General features: G+C 35.2%; 1 protein-coding gene across 1 annotated transcript; it reads left to right on the forward strand.

Moving 5' to 3' along the window:
• The first annotated feature begins 1166 nt into the window (after positions 1 to 1166).
• LOC145124899 (glutathione S-transferase zeta class-like) lies at positions 1167 to 14854 on the forward strand. The gene is made up of 11 exons (XM_079060379.1): positions 1167 to 1292; positions 1463 to 1562; positions 1689 to 1745; positions 6692 to 6777; positions 6909 to 6980; positions 10120 to 10173; positions 10237 to 10312; positions 12936 to 12997; positions 13471 to 13530; positions 13844 to 13961; positions 14629 to 14854. The coding sequence occupies exons 1-11, from the start codon at positions 1290 to 1292 to the stop codon at positions 14637 to 14639; spliced, it is 699 nt and encodes a 232-aa protein (XP_078916505.1). The 5' UTR covers positions 1167 to 1289; the 3' UTR covers positions 14640 to 14854.
• The last annotated feature ends 3556 nt before the right edge of the window (positions 14855 to 18410 follow it).

The following is an 18410-nucleotide window of genomic DNA, read 5'->3' on the forward strand; positions in this document are numbered from 1 at the left end:
ACCTGGTCATTATAATAATTCAGCTACTTTTAATGTGGTTGATTTATCGTCATTTGAAGGGGGGTGTGGATGCAGTAGCAGACTCGATGGCGAGTCTTTTCTAAGATGGGGAGGATAATGCAAGGGCATCCGATCACAACCTAATATGGGCTGATTTTGTCCTGTTTTAATTTATTTCTTTCTTTATTTTAATAATAAAGATTTTTATTAATAGATTATCTCTATTTATGGAGTATATCTCTAATTGAAATCCTAGCAATATTTTAGTTACTTTCCTTTTTTTTCGTAGGGTAATTCTTTTTTCCCTGTATGTAAGTATGTTTTTGTTTTCCTGGAGGATTTGATGATTTTGATTTTTGAGAATAAAATTTACCGAGACCTTTAGGGTGCGTTTGGTTGTGGAAAACTGTTTTTATTTTCTATGAAAATGTTTTCAGAAAATAGGGTTAAGTTTTCATTTTCAATTTTCAATGAAAACGTGTTTGGTTGGAACGGGTGGAGTTTTCATTTTCTATCTTAGAAATTTGGAAAACTTTAGAAAACTGTAAAAATCATTTTTCTAATTTACATACAATTTGGAAAACTGAAAATTTTCATTTTCTTAGAAAACTTTGGAAAACTGAACGAACCAAACGCGTTTTCAAAATTTCCGTTTTTCTTGAAAAATTTTCCTAGAAAACTGGAAAATTTTCCACAACCAAACGCACCCTTAGAACTCGTTCTTTACCCTGTTGTTTTGACAATTTGAACTACTAAGTTTTGCATCACAACTTTATCTTTTTAAATATGAATCATAATTTTTGTTGTTGCAAATCGTAAAACTTAGGAAGAAACATCTTAATTACAAAAATAAACAAAATCATTATGATCTACAACTAAAATATTAATATCACAAATGAAATATCATGTATGTTACCCGTCTAATTTGAGATGAAGTTAAGATGCTCTATATGGCTTCTAGTAACTTGCGATGCTTATATAATAAAACTAAAAACGTGAGATCAGAACATGTTGATCTTAAGATCTTAATTATTGAGATCAAAATTGTTTTTGACTTGTAAAATCTTAAAATCGTAAGATTTTAATCTAATTGGGGACCGGAATAAGATTTTTTTTTGAAATAAATATAGCTTATATTTTGCAAATCTAGAATTCAATCACGAGAGCACAGAAAGAAAAACCAAAGACACTTTTTGCAGGATGTTGACAAATGCTGTTCGGCTGACCTATGCTCATACTTTGTCCCTCTTCCGATCACTTAGCATTTTCTGTTCAGATTCGATCCAAAAATGGTGCGTCCTCCCTCTTCCTCTTCCCCCCCCCCCCCCCCCCCCCTCTCTCACACACACACACGCTCACACACTCTTCCTTTCATCTCTCTCTCTCTCTCTCTCTCTCTCTCTCTCTCACACACACACACACACGCACACACACAAAGCTAATTCACACTTTTATGGCGTAGACGACGAATAGGAGTCTGGGGGAGCCGAAGAAGCTGCAGCTCTATTCCTATTACAGGAGCTCTTGCTCTTTCCGTGTTCGTATCGCTTTAAACTTGAAAGGTTCGTTGATTATTGTACTTTTTTCCGTACAGAGTACATTGTGTCGATTTTAATTCTTGAAGCTACTATAAGAAGAAAAAACATTAGCTAAATTGTTTCCTCGTTTTTTTCGTGGATTGCCAACAGGACTGGATTATGAATACAAAGCGGTTAATCTGCTTAAAGGAGAACAGCAAAGTCCTGGTAACAAACGCCTTACTTAGCTTGAATCCCAATTAAACTAAATTTGTATGATATTATTGGTTGTTAATACTACTTTCATAAGGTTGCTTCTTTTCATATCTCCTATTCCAAGTTGTATTAGACTGAAAATATATAAATGGTGAAGAGTTGTATCTAGAGTAAAAGTTTTGAAGTCTGATTAGTTTACTACTCATATACATACCTATATTCTTAATGTGCTCGGATATTAGAAAGGGGGCACTGATTCTGGAAAGGAGGGAGAGTAAGTTAGTTGCCTTCCATCCGAAGCTGCTTCGGTGGTCTTGTATTAATCCCCTTTGTTTCATCAACAGCTTTATATTTACACTTTTGAGGTCCAAATCCAAGGCAGCAAATCGTAATTTTATGTTGTAAGGATAGTTTCCTGTTACAGGACAATCAATAATTAAATTAGAATTATAAAAAGCATTTTGATGAGAAAAAATTATAGTAAAATTTTTAAGAATAATTTGGAACTATCTGTTTCATCTCAAAAGTAAAACTGAAAGGGAGTATAAGGTTTGTGTGGGAGAGGGTTCACATTATGGATTCTCATCACATCTTTGAAGTGATCATGCTATTTGGTAGTGGTAATTATGAAAACAAATTATAAGATAGAGTGAGAGAGCTGTGCCTAATTGTTTTGTTGGACAGAGCCAAATACATGTGCTAAGAACTCAACTCAATTAAGATTAACAAGAAACTCAGAGATAACAAAGATCAAACAGAGAAAAACAATGTAAATAACTCCGAATATTACTTAATAACCACTAATAATCATTGTGTTTTCAAGAACAAAGAGACCCTAATGCTTCATGCTTCACTAGAAATTTGAGAGTTCTAGTTCTCTCCCAAAGGCATTAGGACCAGAAATATCACAAAAGTTGTATACTACCCTCATTTTCTCCACCCTCTTATAAGCTCTGTTGCAAAAAAAAAAAAAAAAAAAAACCCCTCTACTAATAAGATACTATTTATTTGGCATAATTTCCCTATTACCCCTTCTGAAACACTTAGATTTAAGTTTGAGGTATAGGCTATAGCAATACCCATCCCCCAAAGAAGCATCTTGTCCTCAAGGTGGATAGAAATGGTGTATAGCATCCAAATTCTCCCATGCTTGTCTAGCCTCTCATTACTTAAATCAGCATCTTTATTACTCGACTATCTTTTCAATTGCCTGGTCAGCTTTCTCATTTGACTCTTCCAAGCCCTTTCAATGATCTCACTCTTCTTGGTATGCCAGTTACATAATTTGGGACCATACTCATGTCTAGCCACTTCAACTGCACTGTGTTTTATCAAATTTTCTGCATACTTGTGATCCATCCAGTTGCAATAATTGCAACCAACCCACATCCATATTCATCAGAACCCAATGTAATGCCACTTGTCTTCCTTCCAATTAACTGATTTAACTCAACAAGGAATTGAGTGAGCTTTTTGGAAATGCCTTGAAGTGAAAGACATGGAAAACTTTTCAAGGCTTCTGGTTGGTCGTGAGTTTCTTGAGGAACACAACTTTGAGTTCTTCCCAATTCACCAACGGCTTTTGCTTCTTTCAATTGTTAGCTCGAGGGTCATACGTGCCGCCTCAGCAAGATCTTCCTCGGTCTGAATTTTCTCTCTCTACTGCTTCATCTTGCAAGGCTTTCTCTGGATCAGGCTCATTTCATTTGTGACAACATGAGGATTCTTTGAAATAGATTTCTCACTCCATGGAACAAACACTAATTTTCATCCTTCCTTTTCAATTCTAGCTTTCAAAGCCACCTGTGGTTCTTTGTATTTCAATGGCTTAATTGGATCCATATCACGTGTCCATTTTCTAACAGATTGAAGCATCAGGGTGAGGCCATAGGAAGATGATCCGGTGTTGTTCTCGAGGAGTGAAGACGCACCTATGCTTACGATTAAAGTTTCAACTTTTTGGATATTTTCTTTACAGTCACCCTTTAATCCGAAGCTAAATTGAGGTTGAAGAAACTCATCTTCCATTCCACCATCAACAATAGATTACTTTCAAACATAAAGTTTCTTAAAGATGAAGCAGGAGTTCCCAATAATGATTGATCAAGGAATCATAGGGCAAGCTTAGTTTCAAGGTCTAGAGGGTTATCAACTAGCAGCCAATTAAGGCATACCATATGGTTTTTCTATAAATCACCACCTTCTGTAGCAGGGTAATTCTCAACAACTCTAACAGGGTTTGAAAGCAGGGTAATTCTCAACAACTCTAACAGGGTTTGAAAGCAGGGTAATTCTCAACAACTCTAGCAGGGTTTGAAAGAAGGGTAATTCTCAACAACTCTAGGTGAGCTGGAGTTTTACCCAACATATTTAGATATTCATTTAAGATTCACAGGCGCTCATATAAAACCAAATCCTAGCACTACTTGAGGGGATCACCTCCACTATAAACCCCATAAACATCGTTTGGAAAAACATGTGATGTTTGACCTAAAATGTTATCACCTCGAATATGTTCTGTTAAACTCCAATTACTAGCTACTGAATTGTGGACTTTGATGGGTGGATTTGGATGAAGAAAATGTGAAATCAGACATGGCTATCTTTGATTAAATCTCGCATGGGCTTAATTCCTTACTTATGAAGTTTAGCGTTAGATCCAGTTTCTGTGAGCCCAAGGTCTAATTTCACCCCAATTGTATATTTTAAGCCTATTTTTGCGAAACTCTAAAAGTGTTTCTTTTGGTCCATCGCCTAAAGGAGCCTTCAACTGTGATCCAATAACAACACTAATTCGACGATACCTAATTCTAGTTCAGTGATGACATGAGACCCCGCCATAAACTGCTGCTTGTAGCCTTGTATGACACTCCTCTCCTTGAAGATTGGAAACTGACGATGGATCTAGCCCTTCATCTCTTCCGAGTCTTGTATAGGCCGCTTTTGGTGCTCCCAATCATACCAAAGTAGGGCATCGTCTACAAGAGCCTCCATTGCTGCTTCAAGGTGCTCCTCCTCCTTTAACTGAAAGTATGTGAAGTATTTCTCAGCTCTCATTATCCATTCCTTTGGTTGGATTCTATTGAAAAAAGGCATCTCTAGCTTTCTAAGTCACCTAGTAGCCCTTGTTGGACTTTTGTTCATTCCATTGTTCTAAACTTTAATTTTTGGCAGTAGTGGTGGTGGGGAAAGCGTTGGTTGTGGTGTTGAAAGGCATGGCGGTGGTGGTGTTCAGCTGCTGCCTTGGTCGACTTTCTTCAAAACAGTGGAACGAACCATCTCAATCTTCTTCCTATTCTCTGTAGCCATCTTTTTCATCTCTGTCAATTTTTCAACCAATAAAGACAGGCAATTGCTTTTTGATTTCAACCTTCAACCCTTCTACTGTATCTAACCGTTGATCTAGGGTCATTTTTCCGATACCAGGTTGACCTCCTTGCTTCTCTCACGGTATAATCCTCTTCCTGTGGAGCCCTAATTTGCTAAGAACTCGCCGTCTCAAATAAGATCAACAAGAAACTCACAGATAACAAAGATCAAATAGAGAAAACAATGTAAATAACTCAGAAATATTACTTGGGTGCTTTTTGTCTTTTCAGAGGCAAAAGGTCTACAGTCTGTGAACCACATTTGCAGATCTCTCTGCAGTAGAAGGGGTGGACCAAACGTCAACAATTTGTAAGAAGAAGATTGTTTGTTTTTTAACGTCTGTAGGCTGTTAAAATAAACTGGTTTTTAAAAGCTAAAAGAGTTTTTGAATATTGGAATTTAAATAATTCTAATTTTACAATACTAAAAGGTTCCATCAAATTCAAATTCCTTAGGATTTCAATTCATTAAGAGATTCCATATTGGAATCATACAAGACCTTTTGTTACTTATTCATAGAGATCAACAAAATGATAAACTACTTATTTTATTTTTTGATTAATATTTTCCTTAGTAAAATTTCTTTTAAACTTAGCATTTTTATGACTTTGTTATACATAGTTAAAAAATCTAGATCAAATTTTATGTAATAGTATAGCACTCTCATTTTTCATAACCACTTTTTATTTTATTTGTTTATTGTGACATTATATTATGATTAATGTGTATGCCTAAATTATTTTGTATTTTAATGATAATAGGATAATCAGGTTGTTTTTTCAAACAGTGTGTTGTAATATAAAAAAATGAAAGTAAAATGGTATCAATCAACAAATATATTTGATATTCATTGTATTTCGTTGTAGGTAAAATGGGGTATATTACAAAAAAAAAAGGTATCCGAACAAAAAATATTAATCATTTTAATTGTTATATAAAAAGATATTAAGAGTAAAATGGTTTTTTTTAGGTTAGAAGATGTCTGAAGAGGTTAGAAGCCTTTGGTCTGGTCCACATTGCACTAAGAAGAGGACGCACATAATTTATGTCCGTGGTCTTCCAAAAAATAGTCTGCGAAGGCTAATGTCTCTGTGTGGTTTCCGCAACGTTCACAAAGAAAGAGGCCAAGAAGATCTGTAGTCAAAAAACAAACCCCACCTTAATAATCACTAATAATCAGTGTATTTTCAAGAACAGTGAGACACTAAAGCTTCACTAGAAATTTGAGAGTTTTAGTTCTCTCCCAAAGGTGCTAAGACCAGAAATTTCACAAAAGATGGATACTACCCTCTTATAAGCTCTGTTGCAAAAAACAAAATAAGTAAAATACCTGAATTACCCCTCTACTAATAAGATGCTATTTATTTAGCAGAATTTTCCATTTACCCCTTCTGAAATACTTAGATTTAAGTCTAAGGTATTGCAAAACATGCTTTAAGAAACTTGTAATGACTTTAGTTACTTAAGAGTAGAACTGAATCGTTGTTAATAGATAGTTCATCATGCTTTAATTTTTTTGTTTTTGTTTTTAAATTTTTTAATTGATTCCTATAAACTGTCTTTTAACATTAATCCGGTCTGTAATTTAGAGTTTTTAGTGGTCAACCCTATTGGGTATGTGCCTGTGTTGGTGGATGGTGACATAGTACTTGCTGACTCTTTTGCGATCGTAATGGTGAGTTTTGGATTTTTCCTTACTGAGCTTTGCTTGAGTTATATTATATTATAAAAGCTTTTCTGTATCATTTCTCATAAATCATAATGCTTCTTTTACCTGTTTTACCATCATATTCTTCTTCTGCACAGTACCTCGAGGAGAAGTATCCTGAGCATCCTTTGTTACCTCGCGACCTTGAGAAAAAGGCAATTAATTACCAGGTAAACTCATTTGGCTTCTTGTTCTCTTGCCTTATTTCATTGGTGCAATCTTTATTAAAGACTAACCAAAGAATGTCATCATTAGATCAAGCATGCAGTGTCCAACACTTATTAGTCTGTTCACTGTCTATGTTCTTAGAATTATGACTTCTCAAGGCCTTCCTAATGGTCTCAAATAGATGATAATACTTAAAGCCTTCATAAACCTTAATCAGTTAACTAGTAAACATATCTTTGTTGGTCTCATTGTTGTATAAGTTCTTTACTATCGACTTTCCATGATGGTTATAAGTTTTGGAGTTACATTGATTTGAGGCATAAAAAGTTCCATGTCATGGTTTGATTCTTCCAATCTGTCTACGTTGTGCCCAAAGTTTCAAACCGTTTCATTCCCAAAATGACGTCGGAGCTGCCTAATCGAAGAGGTAAGAATTCTTCTATTATGTTGATTGCCTGTAACTGTAACAACACTCCTTTACACACCCCTCGCCCAACTTCATTGTCCCTAGGACCCATGTGAACACCGTATGGTTTGGTATCCTTAGCAAGTAATTCTAGTGTGCTTACACTTACCAGGTTGGATGAAATGAAACTGTGGGATCGATCAAAACCACCACCGGTTGTGACAAGATGCTTCCTAGGAGTTTCATGGTTTTGGGAGAAGACATATCGGCAACAAAATTGAGAGATACCTCTATAGGATGGTTGATTTTCAGTTGTTCTTAGGGTGGCGTCCTCTTAGCTGGCTCCCATCGAGGTTGTTCCCCATATCCTCTTCATCCACCAAAATCACTTTAATATGGGATTTGCATCTGTGGCCAGGATGCCACTTGTCATCACACTTATAACACAAGCCTCGTGATTTATTTGTGCTTCCAATCCCCCACCAAAATTCCGCATAATGCTACTCATTTTCGTATTGGTTGAGAAATAAGGAGAAGAAGGTGTCGGAGCGTTACCCTGTGGCTGTGGCTATTTGATTTGCAGTTCGGATCCCTAAAGTCCCGAACCCGCTAGATTAAAGTGACATATTCTTGTCTTCAATCTGCTGGGATAAATCAGCCCAAATCAAACGGAACCCGCATTCTTAAATTTTTTATTTTTTTTTAATCGCGAGCTTCAGTTCACTAAGGAAGACCCCTTAGTGACCCGATTTGGAGATCTCCTTGATAAATGGCCAAGTATCTCCTCCTTGAATGGAGAATATACTCCGATGTACTTCCATTTTGTTCCGGAGATGACCATTGATCATAGAGATCTTCTCCTTGGATGGAGCGAAATTTCCGCTCAAGCGCAACACCGCCACCTCTATTTTTTCCTCATTGATCAATTGATTAATGGCAAAGTATCTTTCCGCCTGAAGAATCCACCCATCGGGTTCCGTTCCATCGAAGGAGGGCATATCGATTTTTCTTGTGCAATACTCAAACCTTCCCCTTCCATTGTTATTTGGATGACACTCCCAAAGAAAATCCCATAAACACCTTGGCCGGAACTACCACTCCCTGAGTCTCCAACACCCTTGTTGTTGTTCCCAGGGTTTCTACGTGGAGTGATAAGCCCAAAGTTGAGCGTTTTTGGGTTCCCTCTTCCACTTCCTGCATTCCCTTCCGTTCTCTCAAGCAGCTTGGTCAGGGTAGATGTCATTTCTTCATGATTATGTGACAGGGAAGCACTGACCCATATAGACCCGATTCAGAAATGGGTCAACTTGATCCGATTGGAAACTCCAAATCCTTGATTGCATGCTTGTTTTTTTTGTACCCACGTTTTTGTTCACAATACGTTAATTTTGTTTCCAGTTATTTTATTTTTATTTTGAACTTTTCAAAGTAGTTTGAATTTTCCATAAGTGTAGGATGAGGGTGGTAATGTTTGGTAGTTATTTTCTTTTCACATTATGTATTGGGAATTTGAGAAAATGAAGACGGACTTGAATTTCCTAAAATTTAACATCCTCTTCATCCAGAGTGTTTGTTTTTGTTTTTTTTTTCCATTGCTATCCTAGTTATTTGGCAGGGATTAGGAGGTGAGCTTGGAAGACTAATTTGGAATTCTCGTGGTGCGACTGTATCGGGAATTTGAGTTAGATTTCTGCCCATCGGAGCTTTCGAGTGGTGTGACTATCTCGCAGGCGTCGTTGTATTATATTGTATCCAACTATCGGGTAAAGCCGATCCTTTTTTAAGTTGTTGGTCATCATTATGTCTCATCTCTTATTGCATGACATCCATTCTCAACTTCATCTCTTCTGTATCCCCACCATGGGACTGGAGTTGAATATGCATAATTCCAACTTGCTCCTCCACCTTTTTGATAGTGGCGGCATCCCTAGTTGCATCCTTTGCTGCTCCTCCCATGAGCTCTGATGCCAATTGATAAGTCTTTGCTCAGTATTAGAATGAGAATACAATCCACAGATGAGAAATAAGAAGGATAGCTCATATATTGATAAAGCTCCCAATCATTCGAGAGGAATGGGTCTCTCCTAGGAAAAGTTCCTTTCACAAAATTCTAAGCGGCCTTCTCTAGAAAGACAAAAAGACCAAATACCAAAACAAAGGTGCCAGCTCACCTGGGCCGACCAAAAAGGATGCTCCCCACAAAAGACCAACAACATGGGTGGAACACTAACACTAACGGATGAAACCACAGGAGCCAATTAAAGAGAAAAGACAAAAATTCCATAAATATTGATAGACTCTAAAATTAAAGATGAGCTGGACCAAAACTCAAAGATTACTTAGCTGGGCTCTTCTTTGGCTGCTTGGACCTCTAGCTATAAACATAGTGTATTGGGGTTTATCATTACCCCATCGTTACCTGATGCAGCAACATTAATTTACATACTGTTACTCTTGTTATCGATTCCGAGGAGCAGAAACCAATATTCAGGTAGAAAAGAAACAGTGAGGACCATTATTTGGTAAATAAATATAAAACTACAACTAATTGATAACTATTTTTTATATGTACACAATATTTTAGTAAAAAACTCGCACACCATTATCATCCAAAAAAGCTCTCCTATTCCTTTCCTGTCTACTCCACTACAACCAACACAACCTTATTGTCTCTGGTTTATAGTCGCATCATCTTTGTGTGACTTAACACTCATCTACTTTTATTAAATACACAGGCTGCAAATATCGTTTCTGCGAGCATACAACCTCTTCAAAATTTAGATGTTTTGGTGAGTAACAACTTTCTCAGTAACATTTTTCTGTTACATATAATTTATTAAACCAACTTGCAGAAGTACATCGAGGAAAAGGTTGGTCCGGATGAAAAGCTTCCATGGGTACAAAAGCATATCAGTAAAGGCTTTACAGGTACATTCCAACATCACTTTCTTTGCCACACTAATCACAAAACTAGACTAGATCTGAAAGAACCAAAAATAAAATAAAGGATTAACTGCTAGAAATATCAACGTGCTTCCATTTATTTGTGTATTATACTGTCCAAGTTTCCCTTCTTTGTATTACGCATTATACTTTCAATATCTTTCTTGTTAAGGCATTGTACTCTGGTAATAGCATTATACTCTATTTTTTTATTAGGATGTTTTTGTATACTTTGGAAAATCTATTCAGTAATTGCAGTGAAAATTGATTTGTATTCAGATAATGTGCTATATAATTGGGTACATTTTTCAAATTACAATGCAAGAAAAAATCAAAGTAGGATGCTATTATAATAATAATCAGTTTTCAGTGAAAGTAAGTTTCTATTTCTTTCATATAACCCTAAATAAATACAACGAATGTGATTTAAATGGACACTAAAGTATTTAGAATTGAGATTTCCTATATCATAAAAATGATGCCCTCTTCATCTAGGCTATTTTGGCAGACTAGCTGAAAGATGAAAAGCTAGCTGCTAGCCGACAAAAAGGTTCTTGTTCGGCATGGAGCGTTTGGGAGCATTTGAGAGCTAGCTTTTAGTGTTTGACAAAACACTCCATTTTGAACAGTAAGGCTTGTTTGGCACTACAAGCTTCTAGCGTTAAACTCCAAATCCAAATGCTATTTCACGTAGCGTTTAACAAAACGCTCCAAACTACAAGCTACCCGCTAGTTTTGCTGAAAACGACCAAAATGATGTTTGGTAAAACTAACTGATAAGCTAGCTGAAATATGTAAAATGAAATAAATGGTTTATTTGGAAGAATTTTAAAAAAGCTTGATAAGCTCGTTGCTTTTAAAAAGCTAGCTTATAAGCTACTTTTTGGTTTGACAAACATGACAACCTAAGAGCATCTCCAATAGGAGCTTTTTTTAAAGCTTATTACTATTTATTTATTTATATTGAGTACTTATTATCATTGGAGTATATAGCTTTTTTGCTTATTTTTATTGACAACTCAATATATATCGAGCGGTCAATATAGTTTAATCCTTTATACATTCAATTCCCTCATCTTCTACTCATATTTTATTTTACCACTTGAGTATATTTTAGTTTTTAATTTATTTTTTTATTACTAGTTAACTAATTCTATCAAATATTTAATGATATTTTATTTATGAAAGATAAATTTATAATGATAAATCTTTATTAAAATAGTTTGTATTAAAATATAATGTGTGTTTTAGAAATGACCGACTAAATGGAAGGATTATGTAGAACATTTTAAATAGATAAGGGTAGATTAGTTAAATTTAAAGAAAAAATTATTGGAAGAAGTTAACCATTGGAGATGTCATTTAATTAGAGGTTAAATGTAATGGAATGAAGAGGTATCAATACTATTAAATCATAGTATAGGTTAACCATTGGAGATGCTCTAAGAAAGCTCAAAAGATAGCTTATAAGGTATTTGTGGCGTGCCAAACATAGCCTTAGTTGTGGCTAGATAACCTGGTATCATCTTCGTTTGCTTCGTCCTGTTGACTTTTAAGAAGCCTAATAAACTTTATAGAAAATCACTTGTCTTCATATTGGAAGTGACTGAATAAACTTTCCCATGGTATCCCCACTAAGGAATTCATATATATATATTCTCTCTCTCTCTCTCTCTCTCTCTCTCTCTCTCTCTCCACACACACACACACAACAAGTGAAATGTAATTTTATGATCATGTGAAAGATTTCCTGTTCTTTTGGGCCTGTTACTCGGGACACGAGACATATATGTACTTCACTTGTGGTGCATTGGGCTGGGGCTAAGAAAAAAGAAAGGCGGGAGAGGGACATGTTCTCAATCTTGTGTCTGTGCAAATGATGCGAATAGTCTCCTTATCCTAATCATGGCCTTCCAATCCTGTATATCCATAATAATAATAATAATAAGAAATAATATAATATTGTAGCATAGAGGGAGAATACAAAATATTATGTTCTAGTGAGCAAGATCCATTACATTTAGTAATGTTAATCTATTGCTGTGACTTGTGAGTTGTGACGTGAGCATCCCAAAAGAGACACAACACCAATGAACCTCTTCAATGGCTCTTGTAAGCTGCTAAGCAAGAGTAGAGTTGAATGCGGAGTGGGCCCACCCCATACCAGTCTGTCTGGTCAAACTTTTCAATGCCATATAGAGGCTAACTCTGGTCAAATTGCAGGAAATGTCAACGTACTTTCTTGTTTTTTCCATTATGAGGCAATTTGATTTATTATTTATACCCAAAATACCAGTGCACTTACATTTTTCAACTGATAATAGCAATCTACTTACAATTTCTTACATTTCCTTACCGATAATAGCATATGTAACAAATAAACTACATGACCCATATTGGTAAGTATGTTGCTATTATTGGTAAACAAATAAAGTACACTGCTATTATGGTAAAAAGTAAAGTACATTGCCTGCATTAGTATTAAATAGCAAAGTTTACCCCATTATTAGTTTAAAGTTGTTCAAATGATTGAGCAAATTGTAAAACTTACCTTACTATGCAATGCATGCTACAAATCTTGATTTCAGCTGTGATTATAACCTTGCAGCACTTGAGAAATTACTAAAAGATCATGCGGGAAAATACGCCACAGGAGATGATGTTTTCTTGGTATCGTTTCCTTCCTATCCGATATCCATATTGCATGCCATTCATATCTAGAATCTAAATTATGCATACTCAACTCTAAGTAAGAAGACAGTCTAGTTTCTTCATCTTTCCCTATTTAAACCTAAATATTAATTGCTATTTGCTAATTCCATAACCATAACATAAATAGGTTTCGATTTGAATACGTGATGTACATTTCTGTCAATCCCAATTGTCCATCATATTCAGGTGGAATCATAATTCCTTCAAATTCTAAATAATTTTAAAATAAATAATATTTTAAAAATTTATTATAAATTCATTGCAGGCCAGATTCCAAACATCCCGCTTAGTTTGGGTGGTTGCTCAACAAACAGAACAAATTTTGAAAAATGTCACGTGATTTGATGCAAATAAATAAATTGCTAGCTGTTACTGTAGACATCCCATTTAATATGAGTGTTTTTCAAAATTGTCCTGTTAACTTTTTGCAGGCTGATGTATTTCTGGCACCACAAATCCATGGTTCAATACAAAGGTTTAACCTTGACATGGTAGGATCTCCGTTTGATATGCTGCAAATTATATAGGGTTAAGTGCAAGAAATAGTAACATACATTCATTAATACTTCCCGTCTCGATCTGCAAATTATATAATTATTGGGCAGATTTTTTCAAGTGTAATAATAATGCCTAATAAGAAAAGAATGCTACAGTTTTCAATGTAAAATGCCTTAATAGGAATTAAAAAATGGAAGTAGGATGCTGTTTCTTGCATATATTAGCTGGCAGCAGATGTTGTTAATGTAAGTTTGGATTTGGTTAGAGAAAATTGTAAGAGTTGTAATTGAATTGGTTTTGGCACAGACAGCATTCCCTCTTTTGGCTAGGCTGCATGAGGCATACCTGCAGCTACCTGCTTTCCAAGATGCTATGCCTGAAAACCAGCCAGACTTCCCTGCTGCTGCTGCTGCTGCTCAATCAGGTAATTTCAATGGGTTCTCTCCATCAAATCTTTTCATTTCATATTCCATTATCTATCTCTATCAACCGCATCCACTAAATAAATTTATCAAAGTTCCGACACCAAGTGCTTTCTGGATAATTGAGCTCAAAACATTTATGAAAACGCACTTGACTTAGGGATATAAACTAATAAGGGAAAATTTGTAAAACTTAATATTTAATCAATGGGAAAAGCCTCCTTATTTTCTCCCTTACGATTTTTTTTTTTGTTTTTTCTGCACTAACTAAGTCCCTCAAAAAGAAACGCTCATACGGTGGTGTATATAGCTTTCTTTTTGACTTGATCAAGTCGACTCTGGCTTAGTAGGGTAAGAAAGCTATAACCTATACATGGGCCTTTCTCTAACTTATTAACTTATATATATATATATATATATATATATATATATATATATATATATATATATATATATATATATATATAGGTTTAGGTTCTATGGAAAACAAAAAACCCTAAAAAAAACATTAAAATGGTATGTTTGTGCTTCAGTTTCCTATATTATATGTGCTGAGTGCTGTCATTTAGTCAAATAGTATTTTACGTTATCTATCCAGCCACTTGAATGGTATGTTTGTAATTCAACTGAGTTGATTATCCCTTCTTATTTCGTTCATTTCACTTGCAGGAAGTGTTTAGATGAATGCAAAAGACATGCTATGCTATATACAGTTACTAAAGTCTAAAAGTATAAATAATTGCTCAACTGTATTATGAGCAGCATTATGATATCAGTGTGATGCTAATAATGAATGAAATGAATGTATGGTGTTTTACTTTTGTGTTAAGTTCCCCTCTACTCAACTTCATTTTGTAAAGTGCTATGGGTAAACTTGGGGGAGGTTGAATGATAATGCTTCCACAACAAAGAATCACTCACTTACACCTGGTTGTTTAAACCAAAGAACAAGAGGCTCTTGTATTGTTATTGAGACAAAAATTGCAACTTTTCTGTTCCCCACCAAAAGATGAGACATATCATTGTCTGCAAAATACATGAATCTGCAGAATACTCCACAATAAATTTCAAGTTCTTAACACCACAATAAATTCTTTCAAACCATGTGACTCCGACCACAACAAAAAATAGTATCAACCACGACAAAATACTAACTCCTTTAGAATAATCAAGCATATTTCATATGTCGAAGTAAGTTTTGTTAGACCCCGAGGATGTACACCCCCACCTCACTCGACCATGGGTTGACATGGCCTACGGTGACCATGGTAACCCCGACCCAACCCCAAAATTCACCTCATGGTATAAATTCACCTCTCTCATCTCTTTCCCTCTTTAACAACTATTTTTTAAAAGACGAATGATCCCTATGGTGTGGGGTAATTTGCATGTTTGGTCCCTAATTAAACTGTTTATTTTTGTTGCGTATTTAGTCTCTGTCTTACCTAAAAAGACTATTTTGCCTTTGATTTTTTAATTTATTTAAATAAACACAACACAGCCCCACTTCAACATCATCTTACCTTACTTTACCTATCTCACTTTATTTAAATAAATTAAAAAATCAAGGACAAAATAGTCTTTTTAGGGAAGACAGGGACCACGCGAGCAACAAAAACAAACTGCAGGGATCTTTCGAGTTAAAAAAGTAAGTTATGGATAAACGTGCAAATTATCCCAAAACATGGGGACCATTCGTGTAATTTACTCTTTAAAATAAATGTACCCATCATTCTTACTACCAAGGTCTACGAGTGACTATAAAAAACGTCAAAACCGGAGTTCGTATGAACGAGTTATAATTTATAATAACATATTTACGTATTAAAATAAAGTATAAATCATATATACGTATACATATATATACATATGTATATATCATTGGAAAGGTATCGACGATGCGGTCGTTATAAGACTACTGTTGAGCACTTTCGATATTAATTTAGTACAAATATCGTTAAATCTATTTAAAATAGTAGTATAAAGGGGTGTTTAGTCGTTTAAATAACTATAAGGTCATTTAAGTAACAATAGAAGGTCGTTTTTGAAAATATAATTACTATAAATAAGAGGCTCTAGGCTCTCATATCTCTTGCATAATTCTCTTGATTCAAGAGTTTTTCTCTTCTTATCCCCGAGCATTACGGTCCCGTGTGATTCAACTTCTCTTTCTGTAGTTTTAGTATAGTAAGGTGAGCGCTGAAGCGCTAGAATAATCTTTTTAGAAAGATTCAACGACGAAGTTCTGCTCACGTAGAGCCCGGTTTGTTATGTTTACCATATTTTAAGTATAACTTATGTTTAAGTTCATTATCGTTATTATGAACCTATAAACAAGATTTATCAGTGATTCAAAGTCGTTATACTGATTGATATACTTACGGGAGATGTGTCTAGAATGGTCACGTTGGCTTGGTTGTTGGATTTCAGAAAAGCTATATGCCTAAATGGTCCTGCGTGGCTGATCCTTACTTGATAGATCTTGAAGTAGACTTTGAGTTGATGATGAATCTAGACTAATAATTAGTCGCAATAAATATTAGACTAAAACTTAGCAATAATAATACTACGTTACGTCAAAGGAAAAGACAGTTGCTAGAAGCGAAGCGCTGCCCAAAATTTGAATCGTCACTTTAACGAGTGAGTGCATAGTTACTTTCATTTTACACATAGATATGAAATATTTAATATTAATACATGCTATATGTGCTTATTATATGTGTTCCTGATATCTATGCTAGATGAACGATTTATACATGTTTTACGTGATTTAAACTGTATATGTATTTTTATACCTATAAATATATTGGGTAAAGATGGGTAGATGAATGATGAGAGATGAAAGATGATATAGATGATGAGAGATGAAATATGATGAGAAGCCTTGACTTTAAAGCTGATCCAAACATCTATCAGAGTATAGATGACGACCACAGACTATTCTAGACAGTTCAGTGGAACGCTAGCAGACTCGCAACTTGTAGGTGTTTGTTAACGACGTGTTCACCAGATGTACTCTAAAATAACCCTGGCAGCTATGGACTTAGTGCTTTACAAATGAACATAGGCAACTATGGACTTAGTGCCTTACAAATGAACATAGGCAACTATGGACTTAGTGCCTTACAAATGAACATTGACAGCCGTACCTAATAGATAATATCGGCAACTATGGACTTAGTGCCTGTTGGATAAACCTTAGGACAATCCTTAGGAATAAATAAATGAAGAATATATGATTCTTAGGGTAGATCCTTAAGAATAAAGTAGATAATGAGGATGAGAAATTTGGTTAATTGTTTGATGATTAAACAAAATAATTATATTATTGTGGGTTGAAAACCCTATGTACTCACCAGGTTTCCCAACCCGACCCACTCAGTTTATTGTATCATAGATAACAATATGAAAGATACATTATGCTGAGAGATTCAAGGAGTTTTAAGCCATTAGTTTAATTATTGTAAGGCGTCTAATATTTCGTTATGCTTATGTTTCTGTATTAACGATGACATCCCAAATGTTTTAATATAAATAAAATACATTTCTTCAGAAATGCTTTAATAATAACATTATCATGTTTTTGGGAACAAATTCTGCAATATTATTCTTCAAAAGTTTACTCTGATTTTTAAATAAGCATAAACAAATCGGTCTTTTTCTGGCTGTAAAAATGGGGATGTCACATACTCCCCATGTTTGGCCAACTTTCTCATTCAGCTCTTAAATGGTTAAGACTTCACTCCAACACTTAGATTTGACTTCCTTAAGGTGGGTTGTCACGTAAAGTTGCCAACTTTACATGCATGCATGGCTTAATGAAGCTCTTAGATCTTAGAAGAGCTTAACAAGTGACTTAATGTATGCATGAGACCACCCATACCATAAAGTTTGCATTTTTATGCCTAAGGAACCCTCAACATGTCCAGATCTACAAGGTTTAGCTTCTAATACGACCTTAACTCATCAAGACTAACCAAAAGGGACCATAACAAGCTAAAGAGTAGATGAAAGCAAATAGTAGACAAGGTGTGGACTTTATGCCTCAAAAGTCACCAAAAGATGGAGCTAAATCTGGATCTCTAAGCTTCCCTCCAAGGAATGAGTCTTCCAACTTCTTCTTCTATCACTTCAAAGAGCACAAAACCCACTAAAGATCAAAACCAAGGCTCAAGAGCACCTTACAAAGCAAATGGACGAATTAGGATTTTCAAGAGTAAGGAGGCTGAGTAAACATGTCCAAAAGTGGCTATCACATGGATTATACAGGGTGCAACACCCTATGTCACACCCCAAAACCGGAACGGCGGAAACGTTCTGGGGTGGAGGACGTCATGTTTAGTATCACAAGACATGCATCATAGTAATCAAAGTGATAAACAACCATTTCATTAGAAGGAAAGTGTTTACAAGGTATGTGTTCACAAAACATAGAATACATAAGCAAATAA

The sequence above is a fragment of the Lactuca virosa genome, chromosome 7, assembly GCF_052849685.1.
Source record: "Lactuca virosa cultivar CGN04683 chromosome 7, Lactuca_virosa_CGN04683_v6, whole genome shotgun sequence".
In the NCBI taxonomy this organism is placed as follows: domain Eukaryota; kingdom Viridiplantae; phylum Streptophyta; class Magnoliopsida; order Asterales; family Asteraceae; genus Lactuca; species Lactuca virosa.

Coding starts and splice junctions, on each gene's coding strand:
- LOC145124899 (XM_079060379.1), top strand. Junction 6,778..6,908: donor ACTCTTTTGCGATCGTAATG/GTGAGTTTTGGA, acceptor TCTTCTGCACAG/TACCTCGAGGAGAAGTATCC. Junction 10,174..10,236: donor TTCAAAATTTAGATGTTTTG/GTGAGTAACAAC, acceptor ACCAACTTGCAG/AAGTACATCGAGGAAAAGGT.